At 44.5% G+C, this 12,629-nt stretch overlaps 1 protein-coding gene across 1 annotated transcript in view; it reads left to right on the forward strand.

Annotated features, from left to right (window-relative positions):
• Positions 1–12,629, forward strand: part of LOC126356252 (shootin-1-like) — a 273,743-nt gene that overhangs the window by 223,753 nt on the left and 37,361 nt on the right. The window contains exon 3 of the mRNA XM_050007085.1: positions 6,102–6,267. Within this exon, the coding sequence (XP_049863042.1) occupies positions 6,132–6,267 (136 nt within the window). The 5' untranslated portion in view covers positions 6,102–6,131. The remainder of the gene's footprint in view (positions 1–6,101; positions 6,268–12,629) is intronic.

The following is a 12,629-nucleotide window of genomic DNA, read 5'->3' on the forward strand; positions in this document are numbered from 1 at the left end:
CTCCTTCACTACTTACAACTGTCTGCCAACGCTGGAGTAACTCTGGACTCAGCGACTGTGGAAATCGCGTGGTTTTGAGGCGAAGAACTCGTCGGGCCATGTTCGGAGTGCATCTTCATCCGGAGAGGAAGTTCCTTGAAGGTTCTTCGATAGGCAACGGAAAAGGTGAAAATCTGTGGGCGCCACATCAGGTGAACAAGATATGACTTCCCAACACCTATATAGTGTTTTTGTCAGTCTACCAGAATGCGGATGGGCGTTATCGTGGAACGGCATCACTTCTTGCAGTCCTGGTTGTTGTTCTGGGATTGCGAGTGCAAGATGTCTCAGTTGTTGACATTGAGTTGTTGACATTAACTATCACCAATTATGGTTACACTCGGGAACGCAATTTGTAGTACACCACACCGGCGTTGTTCCACCAGATGCATAACATTATCTTTTGTGGATACGCACGGTTCTTTGTACGGGGAGTTGCTACTTTGTTCGGGTTCAACCATTCTTTTCCTTTCCTTTTCCTTTCTCACCAGTAAGGGTACAGGACAGAAATGGTCGGCGTTGTTCACGGGCCTATTGACGAGCAACCAGAGGTGCACATGTGGCCATCCGCTGATTTCTGTGATTTCGGCTTAGAGCATGCGGTACACACAAACATCCGATTTTTGAACCTTCCCCATTGCATGCAAATATAGCACGATAGTAGAATGATCACAGTTCACCACATTTGTCAGTTCTCGAGTACACTGACCAGGGATCATCGTGTATTAATGCGTTTAAACTACCGTCATCAAACTCCTAATGTCTTCCTGAACGTGGAGAGTCGCTAATCTCAAAACTATTCTCCTTAAAACGAGAAAACCATTTCCTTGCTGTGCTCTGTCAATGGCATTATCCCCATATAAGCCACAAATGTATGTGGCTGCTTCTACTGTGCTGTCCCCCTCTATTGAACTCGAAAGAGGAGAATATGTCGGAAATGTTCCGGTTTTTCCACTTGACACTCCGTTTCCTAGCGTCCACAGCTCCATTCACTGTCTCCAATTAACGGAACTGAAACCGCTACAAACTCATGCACAAACCCGATACACTGAAGCGCCAAAGAAACTGGTACATCTGCCTAAATCGTGTTGGGCCCCCGCGAGCACGCAGAAGTACCGCAACACGAGCCACACTGTTGCAATTCTGGACGTGTGGGGTGTCGCATTGTCCTGCTGGAAGTGCCGAAGTCCGTTGGAATGCACAATGGACATGAATGGATTCAGGTAATCAGAGAGGACGCTTGAGTACGTGTCACCTCTCAGAATCGTATCTATACGTATCAGAGATCCCATATCACTCCAAATGCAAACGCCCCATACCATTAAAGAGCCACCTCCAGCTTGAACAGTCCCCTGCTGACATGCTGGGCCCATGGATTCATCAGGTTGTCTCCATACCCGCACACGTCCATCCTCTGGATTCAAGTTGGCTGGCCGATGTGGCCGAGCGGTTCTAGGCCACTGCGGTCGCAGGTTCGAATCCTGCCTCGGGCATGGATGTGTGTGATGTCCTTAGGTTAGTTAGGTTTAAGTAGTTCTAAGTTCCAGGGGACTGATGACCTCAGATGTTAAGTCCCATAGTGCTCAGAGCCATTTGAACCATTCGATTCCAGTTGAAACGAGGCTCGTCCGACCAGACAACGTGTTTCTACTGATGAACAGTCCAATGTCGGTGTTGACGGGACCAGGCGGGGCGTAAAGCTTCGTGTCGTGCAGTCACCAAGGGTACACGAATGGGCCTTCAGCTCCGAAAACCCATATCAATGATGTTTCGTTGAACGGTTCGCACGAGGACACTTGTTGATGGCTCAACATTGCGGAAGGGTTGGACTTCTGTCACGCTGAACGATTCCCTTCAATTGTCGTTGGTCGCGTCCTTGGAGGATCATTTTACGAACGCAGCGATGTCGCAGATTTGGTGTTTTACCGAATTCCTGATATCCACGGTACACTCGTGAAATGGTCGTACGGGAAAATCCTCATCACTTCATCGCTGCCTCGGATATGCTGTGTCTCATCGTTCGTGCGCCGGGTTCAAACTCATTTAAATCTTGATAACTTGCCATTGTAGCCTCAGTGAGCGATGTAACAACTGCGCCAGACACTTGTTGTCTTATACAGGGTGGTCGGAAATACCCGTTACAAACTTCTAGGACATGTAGAGGGTAGTGAGTACATAACATTTTGAATAATAATCCATGTCCGGAAACGTATCGTTTTACGTTCAACGACAGTTTCAATCCAGATGATTATCTCATCCACACCCCGTGAGGAATGTACTGAGGCGTGACCCAGTACAATTGTTGCAATCCATTTGAAAAGAATACTGACTCGTTCCGTTATTACTTACGCATTTGCATTACAACTTGCACCTTATGGTTTTCATTAGTCGACAACAACAAGAACGCAGCATCTACGGCACCAGCCGTAACGTACCGATGCATTACAACAGCGGCTCGATATGGCGACCACCAACGTTGTTACAAACATGTACCTCCGAAGCATGTTCTGCTACACTCTCTCCATCCCACCTGGTGTATCTTCAGTGTCTTGTGCAGCGGCCAGAACGCGTGCCAGCAGATCTTCCTCTGTCTCTACAGGTGTCTCATAAATTAGGCTCTTCATACTATCCCACAAGAAGTAGTCCATAGGGGTTAAATCCAGCGGTCTTGGCGGCCACGCGGTTGGACCACCACGGCCGATCCATCTTTCACCATACCGTCTTTTGAGATGTCTCCGGACAGCCAGTGAAAAGTGAGGTGGTGTTCCATCATGCTGAAACCACATTTCCCGACGGACATACAATGGCACAGCTTCCAAGAACGGTTCCATTACGTGTCGTAGGAAGACTAAGTGTGTGGGACACGTAAGCTTGGATGGAAGGAGATATGGCCCAATCACATGACCGACCAGAATACCTGCCCACACGTTACATCTACATCTACATCTACATCCATACTCCTCAAGCCACCTGACGGTGAGTGGCGGAGGGTACCCTGAGTACCTCTATCGGTTCTCCCTTCTATTCCAGTCTCGTATTGTTCGTGGAAAGAAGGATTGTCGGTATGCTTCTGTGTGGGCTCTAATCTCTCTGATTTTATCCTCATGGTCTCTTCGCGAGATATACGTAGGAGGGAGCAATATACTGCTTCACTCTTCGGTGAAGGTATGTTCTCGAAACTTTAACAAAAGCCCGTACCGAGCTACTGAGCGTCTCTCCAGCAGAGTCTTCCACTGAAGTTTATCTATCATATCCGTAACGCTTTCGCGATTATTAAATGATCCTGTACCGAAGCGCGCTGCTCTCCGTTGGATCTTCTCTATCTCTTCTATCAACCCTATCTGGTGCGGATCCCACACTGCTGAGCAGTATTCAAGCAGTGGGCGAACAAGCGTACTGTAATCTACTTCCTTTGTTTTCGGATTGCATTTCCTTAGGATTCTTCCAATGAATCTCAGTCTGGCACCTGCTTTACTGACGATCAACTTTATATGATCATTCCATTTTAAATCACTTCTAACGAGTACTCCCAGATAATTTATGGAATTAACTGCTTCCAGTTGCTGACCTGCTATTTTGTAGCTAAATAAGGTATCTATCTTTCTATGTATTCGCAGCACATTACACTTGTCTACATTGAGATTCAATTGCCATTCCCTGCACCATGCGTCAATTCGCTGCAGATCCTCTTGCATTTCAGTACAATTTTCCATTGTTACAACCTCTCGATACACCAAGCATCATCTGCAAAAAGCCCCAGTAAACTTCCGATGTCATCCACCAGGTCATTTATGTATATTGTGAATAGCAACGGTCCTATGACACTCCCCTGCGGCACACCTAAAATCACTCTTACTTCGGAAGACTTCTCTCCATTGAGAATGACATGCTGCGTTCTGTTATCTAGGAACTCCTCAATCCAATCACACAATTGGTCTAATAGTCCATATGCTCCTACTTTGTTCATTAAACGACTGTGGGGAACTGTATCGAACGCCTTTCGGAAGTCAAGAAACACGGCATCTACCTGTGAACCCGTGTCTATTGCCCTCTGAGTCTCGTGGACGAATAGCGCGAGCTGGGTTTCACACGACCGTCTTTTTCGAAACTCATGCTGATTCATACAGACTAGATTTCTAGTCTCCAGAAAAGTCATTATACTCGAACATAATTCCAAACCTGTCTTGAAATCCCTGAACATGCGTGGCATGAGGGTCTTTGTCCGCTCAGACATGGCTATTTCGAGCATTCAGAACATAATCCCTTGTGAACTTACAGGGTGTCCAGAAAAGGGCACCCTGATTTCAAAATTAACAAAGAACGACAGAGGAATGCAGTAAACGGTATGTTTATTGTGAAAGCTATAAGAAGTTTATACAGCAGTTTGAAATAATAGTTACAAAAGCTGCTAACAGATGGCGCTGTACGCTGTACAGCTCATATCAGCATACATAAGTGAAATAATCGTTTGAAAACAATCTTTGCAAACAATCACATCACAATGTTTTCAAAATGTTCACCATTGGCACCACAGAGGTGGCGCAAACGAAGAATGAAATTCGCCATCACATTTCGTAGTGTCTCAACCGAAATGGATTCACATGCCACAGAGATCGCCGATTCAAACCCGTCCAGCGTGGCGGAATGCTTCGGGTAGACCATGTCTTTCACTGTGCCCCACAAAACAAAAAAAAAAGTCACAGGGAGTCAAATCCGGCGAATATGGAGGCCAATCCATGCCTGCACCAGTAAATTTGGGATATTTCAAAGCAATAACTCGATTTCTGAAGTATTCCTCAAGAAAGCGAAACACTTGTCTCGAATGAAAAAAAGGGCCAATAATGCCTCTGATGCATACTGCAGCCCACACCGTAACTTTAGGAGAGTACAGGGGTTTCGCTTCATACCAATATGGCTTTTCGGAACCCCAAAACAGCCAGTTCTGCTTATTCACGTATCCATTCAGGTAAACCAGATGCAGCCAACATCAAATTCTTCACTATCAATTATTGTGAGCATCTGATTAGCAAAGGCAACCCCTTGTTGCACTGTTCGTACGGGTATGGCCTGGTGCGTTTGAATTTTGAATGGAAACATGTGTAGGCTCTTTCTCAGTATTTTCTCGTGCTGGAACGCTTCAAACCAGTCTCAGATGCAATTCTACCGACGGATGACATTGGATTTCGCTGAATAATTCTAGAAACTGTGGCGATAATTTCAGGCGTAACTGCGGTTTGCTTGCGGCCAACATGCCCCACTAGATCATCAGTTACGCTGCCTGTTCGTTGAAATTTTGCGTACGAATGGTTTTCGCATCGGGTCGTTTTGGAGCATTAAATCGTGCGTGAAAACTTAGCCTTGTTGCCGTAGGAATCTCTTCTAACCTGTGGTACTCTAGCACCAGAAAAACGCGTTGTTCAAAGGAGTACATGGTTTTAATCTCTTCCTTCGGTACGCTAACCTCCTTTCACGTTTAAATAGTGGAACTGATCGCTCTGGGCTTCGGATCACTATTTATACTAGGCGTTACATATGTCGATTACAGCGCCAACTGTTAGCAGCTTTTGTAACTATTATTTCAAACTGCTGTATAAACTTCTTACAACTTTCACAATAAACATACCGTTTACTGCACTCCTCTATCGATCTTTGTTTTCGAGATATTTAATTTTAAATCAGGGAGTCCTTTTCTGGACACCCTGTACATTCAACTGTGAAGAGAACTCGACATGGAAACAGGGGCGCGTCGATGCAGCGTTGCAGGAACAATGTGCAGAAGGCGACGCGTTGTGGAAGACTGCTGGACCCATAGCGTGTACCCTTTGTAAGCGGTACGGATGTAATTGTTGCTCATGCGGGACGTCCAAGAGGGTACTTCAGTGTATATGGAGCAGTAAGGCTGTTGCTGCGTCACCAGGACTGTGCGCCTCTGCGCCTCTGTGCTCGTGCTTACTAATTTTAGTATGGTGTCTGCGAAGTTTTTTCGGAAGCTCGTCTGTTGTGTATTGTGGAGGGGAGGGAGGTTCGTGTGCAGTGTAATGTAGCCTCGGTTGGTGTTGCAGGTCCGGCGCCCCGCCGCCCCCGCCGCCACCATGCCGACGTCGCACATCCCGCGCTACACGTCGACGTCGTCGGTGTCGCTGCGTCTCGGCACGCCCACCGCAGCGAGCACCCCCACCACGGAGGCCGAGCGTCGCCGCAGGATCGCCGCCGTCGATTCTCAGCGCAGTGAGTAGCTGTCCGTATATATATATATATAATGTGTGTGTGTGTGTGTGTGTGTGTGTGTGTGTGTGTGTGTGTGTGTGTGCGCGCGCGCGCCTGCCATCAGTCTTCTGACTGGTATGATGTGGCCCGCCAGTACTTCTTCTCCTGTGTCCATGTCTCCAGAGAGAAGCACTGACGCACAACGTTCTCGATTAGTTTTTCTTTTTTGAGTAGTCCGGAGTGGCCGAGGGGTCCTAGGCGCTACATTGGTTGCGTTGTTTGGGGGAAGAGACCAAACAGCGAGGTCATCGGATTAGGGAAGGAAGTCGGCCGTGCCCTTTCAAATGAACCATCTCGGCATTTGCTTGGAGCGATTTAGGGAAATCACGAAAAACCTAAATCAGGATGGCCGGACGCGGGATTGAACCGTCGTGCTCCCGAATGCGAGTCCAGTGTGCCAACCACTGCGCCACATCGCTCGGTAGGCGCTACAGTCTGGAACCGCGCAACAGCTGCCGTCGCAGATTCGAATCCTGCCTCGGGCATGGATGTGTGTGATGTCCTTAGGTTACTTAGGTTTAAGTAGTTCCAAGTTCTAGGGGAGTGATGACCTCAGAAGTTAAGTCCCATAGTGCTCAGAGCCATTTTGAATCTTTTTTTTTCTTTTTTTACTTTTTTTCATATGTGTAGCGGTCCAGGAAAGCATAGAGCGAAGTGTCGCAGTGGTTAGACACTGGACTCGCATTCGTCCGGCCTTCCTGATTTAGATTTTCCGTGATTTCCCTAAATCGCTCCAGGCAAATGCCGGGATGGTTCTTTTGAAAGGGCACGGCCGACTTCCTTCCCCATCCTTCCCTAATCCGATGAGACCGATGATCTCGCTGTCTGGTCTCCTTCCCCAAACAACCCAGGAAAGCATACCCACTTACCTGATTGGTAATATTTTCTAGTTTCACTTCACTATACTCAATGTTTCACTTGCATGTTTACAGTCCTAGACACCTACATCAGTCATAACCATTTGGCGAGTGATTCAAATCAATATTTTTACTAAGAGAATTTTATTTGTTGCATAGAAAAATAAATATACAAGGTGGGGGATAATTAACTCCCTATTAAACATATTTTATGACCTTTTTAATGCTTATCCAGTTCTTATGAACCAAAAACATATTCAACCTTCCTGGCAGATTGAAACTGTGTACCGGACCGAGACTCGAACTCGGGACCTTTCCTTTCTGGAGCAAGGGCTCTACCAACTTTTTTTTAATTCCACAAAAACAGTAACAAAAAAATGGCTACAATGAAATGACATAAATAAGGTGATAGATAATTGAAGTCATAAATTACAGCATTCAAAAAATGAGCCTTTAGCAGTAGCACAATTTAGCTCCTTCACTGTCACCTTCAACTGGTGGCAGTTCAGCAGCACATTTTCTTCTTCTGTAGCCTGAGGTTCCTCATCATCATTTCCCAGACCCAAGTTACTCATTCAGTAAATCCTTGACGTGTGTTCCTTCCAGGGTAAATTACGTGGACAGAAGAGCAGTCCCGAAAGCGGCATCACAAAACCCTTCACTGCCTTGTTATTTTTGTCGGTTCCAGCCTTCTAAACGCATCCATAGGGAGTTCACCAAGCACGACTCACGACCCGTCCTCAGAGCTGTAATTCCTCCAGTACCTCGTCTCCTACCTTCCAAACTTCGCAGAAACTCTCCTGCATACCTTGCAGAACTAGCACTCTTGGAAGAAAGGATATTGCGGAGACATAACCTGGGGGATGTTTCCGAATGAAATTTTCACTCTGCAGCGGAGTGTGCGCTGATACGAAACTTCCTGGCAGAGACAAGGTACTGGCGGAACTAAAGCTGTGAGTCGTGCTTGGGTAGCTCAGTTGGTAGAGCACTTGCCCGCGGAAGGCAAAGGTCATGAGTTCGAATCTCGGTCCGGCATACAGTTATAATCTGCCAGGAAGTTTCTGCCGCCGCGCCTCGATGTAGGATGGCCGGCGGCAGCCGCTCAGCCCATTTGCACTCGGAGCCACATCTCTACATGAAGCTTCGCGTATGTCGGGTAGTCCCTGCTCTGTCACCATCGTTGTTGCTGTCGTAATAGTTGGACTCTGTTTCTTACTGCATTATTTGTATTGAATCATCGTTCACTTGGAGAGTATAAGTATATCCACTATTTACTGTGTTAATCTCTTCACTAATCATTTCTCCTACTGTCCAGCTTTCCAATGACAGCAGTTGCTGAATCACTCAACAGACCGCCTCTCCTTGCCGTTGTGTATGAAGTCGTACACAACACAATTCATAAATAGTTTTTGGTTTCGTACGATGAACTTCCTCTTTCTTCCAGATGAAGAAACCGCAGGGCACGACATGCGGTCGTGCATTATCCTGCTGAAATGCAGGGTTCCGCAGGTCTCGAATGAAGGTTAGAGACACGGGTCGTAACACATCTGAAATGTAACGTCCGCTGTTCAAAGTGCCGTCAATGCGAACAAGAGGTGACCGAGACGTGTAACCAATGGCACCCCATACCATCACGCCGGGTGATACGCCAGAATGGCGATGACGAATACACGCTTTCAATGTGCGTTCACCGCGATGTCGCCAAACACGGATGCGACTATCATGATTCTGTGTAAACAGCACCTGGATTCATCCGAAAAAATGACGCTTTGCCATTCGTGCACCCAGGTTAGTCGTTGAGTACACCATCACAGGCGCTCCTGTCTGTGATGCAGTGTCAAGGGAAACCGCAGCCATGGTCTCCGAGCTGATAGTCCATGCTGCTGTAAAACGTCCTCGAAGTGTTCGTGCAGATGGTTATTGTCATGCAAACGTCCCCATCTTTGATTCAGGGATTGAGACGTGACTGCACGATCCGTTACAGCCATGCGGATAAGATGCCTGTCATCTCGACTGCTAGTGATACGAGGCCCTTGGGATCCAGCACACCGTTACGTATTACCCGCCTGAACCCGCCGTTACCATATTCTGCTAACAGTCATTGGATCTTAACCAACGCGAGCAGCAATGTCGCGATTCGATAAACCGCAATCGCGATAGGCTGCAATCCGACCTTTATCAAAGTCGGAAACGTGATGGTACGCATATCTCCTCCTTACACGAGGCATCACAACAACGTTTCAACAGGCAACGTCGGTCAATTGCTGTTTGTGTATGAGAAATCGGTTGGAAATTTTCCTCATGTCAGCATTTGTAGGTGTCGCCACCGGCGCAAACCTAGTGTGAATGCTCTGAAAAGCTAATCATTTGCATATCACAGCATCTTCTTCCTGTCGGTTAAATTTCGCGTCTGTAGCACGTCACGTTCGTGGTGTAGCAATTTTAATGGCTAGTAGTGTACATACCATTAAGTATGTCACAACGTCGGTCACATATTCGAGCGAGAAGCATGACTTTCCAACCGTAGGATCCTACTGTGGAACCACTTCAGATATCGGTTGTTAACCAAGAGAGACTATTTTTCATCTACTGATTAATTAACTAATTCGTTGATTATCTACACTTTAAATTTTCACAGTTTATCCATGTACACAGAAGAGTGGCCAGCAAATTTAATGTAGCTTTTCGTTCGTTTTTTTTTTTTTTTTTTTTTTTCCCCTGTGGGTTTAGCATGTTACTGTAAAGACAATAGGAAGACCATTAAAAGGTTTCATTGTTATTTCCCAGTGGGCTTAGCATTATAAATTTCTAAACCGATAATAGGTGCTATTGAATGACGCAGAGAATCGCCATATAGACGTACTGTGACATCGTTTAATATCAGTGAGCTCTACTGGAATCAGTGATAACTGACCTAAACTGTTTTATATAAACAAAAAGCGTTTCAGTTTTTTTTCTCGTTGTTCTCTGCTATAAACTTCGTTTGCAGAACACTCTCATTTTCCAGTAGGCGATCACACAGCTCACCATTAATTATGTAAGTATGAATTTAAAGAACTGTTTACTTCAAAATAGCCCTGTGGTACACACTTGCCTGGCGACTAAAATATTTTAAGCAACCCTCTTGGTGTGTATTACTTACGGTCGTAAAAACTAGCATACCGGTAACGTAAGCTTTGAAATGAAATGGAAATCTATTTTCAGATTTAAAAAGTGAGAAAAAAGAAATGAAACGTCGGCCTCTTCTCATTAACAGAAGGCGGATGATATGCAGTTGAAATGAGCAAACTATGCATTCATCTGTGTAGTAACAATATCAGAAATATGCACTAAAATTTTCGAAATATGCTCCCGAATTTGAGAAATGTGCTCTAAAAATGCATCAACGAGCATTAAAAGGAAAAAAAAAAAAACAATTAAAAATAATTACTTAGAGACTTAGCAATTTCTGACATCAGTGCTATTAATTTCTCTTTGCTAATAATTGTTAATCGGATATATTACAATACAATACCGCACTAAAAAAAAATTTCCCAAATTCTCTGGAGTAAATACATTTTCTGTGCCAAGAAATAATTTTCACGTCACATTACGTAGAGATAAAACTCGAAACTCACCAATGCTAAATAGTTCAAATTTCATCTGGTTTATCGCGCTGTCGCGAAGCCGACATCGCGAATAAAACGTAATTCCACATTCGAGACTCCAACTTACTTACTTTAACAGAAATTGAGTCTCATAACATAACCACATCGCCACTCCCTCGCAAAGGAATCCTGAGTCCCAAAGCAGAAGCTAAAAGTAAATTCTGATTGAGGTTGCGTAGAATCATGCAGAATGCATGGTGTTCTGCGGTACAGTTGGTAGCAGCCATATTTCGAAAAATTAGCTGCTGATTGAGATTTTTCGCTTTTTCTTAACAAGCGACGGAGTATGGTTGCGCCGCCTAATCTGGAATAGCTTTTTGCAAACTGCCTGCAATTCAAGTTGAAGCGTTTCTCAGTGTAACCCGACCACATTGCGTACCGGCATTTCACTGACAAATGCAGATGTTATTGTTAAATTCTGGTTCAATCTTATACTTGCGCATTTGTAATCGGCTTGCCAGCGTCCAGCTACTCCGTACGTGGGTAACGAGCAGTATCTACTCAAATCTACTGAGAAAATTCCTTTTAGTCGTCTTTTCCATTGCTTGACGTCACTAATCGTAAATAAATAGAATTAAAGCCCCGAGTGCTAGCGTTGCGTGCTATCCTGAGATGGGTAGTGAATGTATTCTACATGACCACAACATTGTTAGTTACGTGTCAAACATAGGCTAATAGTCGCATTCATTGTTCGGTTCAACATACGAAAGCGCCCTTTTGAAAAATAACACGTAGCTTTGTAGATTTTGTAATTCTTACAGCTAGATGTATGAAAGATGCATACTTATGCTATTTTGCCCACACACATGTCAGCTTGAGGGGACAGCTACACTCGATATCCGTACCCCACTCGGAAACACGCGTAATGCAAGATTGATTTCAAAGTAATTTTGACGTTACACTAACACATGTCTTGCATTCAGGCCTGGTTCGAAATTTATCCACACAAAAGACATATCCTTTGATCATCAGTAGGGTCTACTGTGTATTTTCTTTCCAGTTTTGACGAACACTAAGATAACCAGTCTCACTGTGACTGGCCCACAAAATCATCCTGATTTTGCATAAAAAAGGCTTTAGATTATGTGGAACAGGCAATGAAACATAACAATCAACACCCTCACAGTTTGTAGCTGTGTGGGATCTAAACATCACTGAGTGGGTTCAGCTGCATATAGCATACCCGAAGGATGACAAGATATATATTCAAAGAAAGTAGCATTTAGCAGTATCCCAAAAGTTTGTTTTACTGTACAAAATTTAGAAATCACAATAAAAATTGCAAAATGTAAGTTTAGGAAAAAACCGTTAAGCTATTCAGAATTATGTACAAAATAGAGAGATTGTATTAAAAATAAAACAGTTATAACAAATCTCAAGATAGTTCATCTCATCCAGCCAGTAACATCCAACATAAATAAAAGAATTTAATTCTTGTGCACTGAGGTGTCCTTTTTTTACTCAGCAGAGTATGAGGTGCGGCTTTTATGATTAGGAGATCATTTCCATCTTGTTCCAAACTTTGTCATATAGCTGACAGTGAGCCCTTTCTTGTCATAAGCAAGAAATTTATGGATGGTCCGTGTGTACATTTCTCTATTTAATTAACAGTTCCAAAGTTGCCCTCATTTAATTTTTTAGTTGATAAACACAATGATATATCAATGAATTACTCTGTTTCAGTTCAATTATCATCTATATCTATAATTTGCAACCACTGTGATGTGCACGGCATAGGGTACGTCTCATTGTATAAGTTTTTAGGGTTTCTTCCCATTCCATTTATGTATGGAGCAGGGGAAGAATGATTGTCTGAATG

This window comes from Schistocerca gregaria, chromosome 3 (genome assembly GCF_023897955.1).
Source record: "Schistocerca gregaria isolate iqSchGreg1 chromosome 3, iqSchGreg1.2, whole genome shotgun sequence".
Lineage (NCBI taxonomy): Eukaryota > Metazoa > Arthropoda > Insecta > Orthoptera > Acrididae > Schistocerca > Schistocerca gregaria.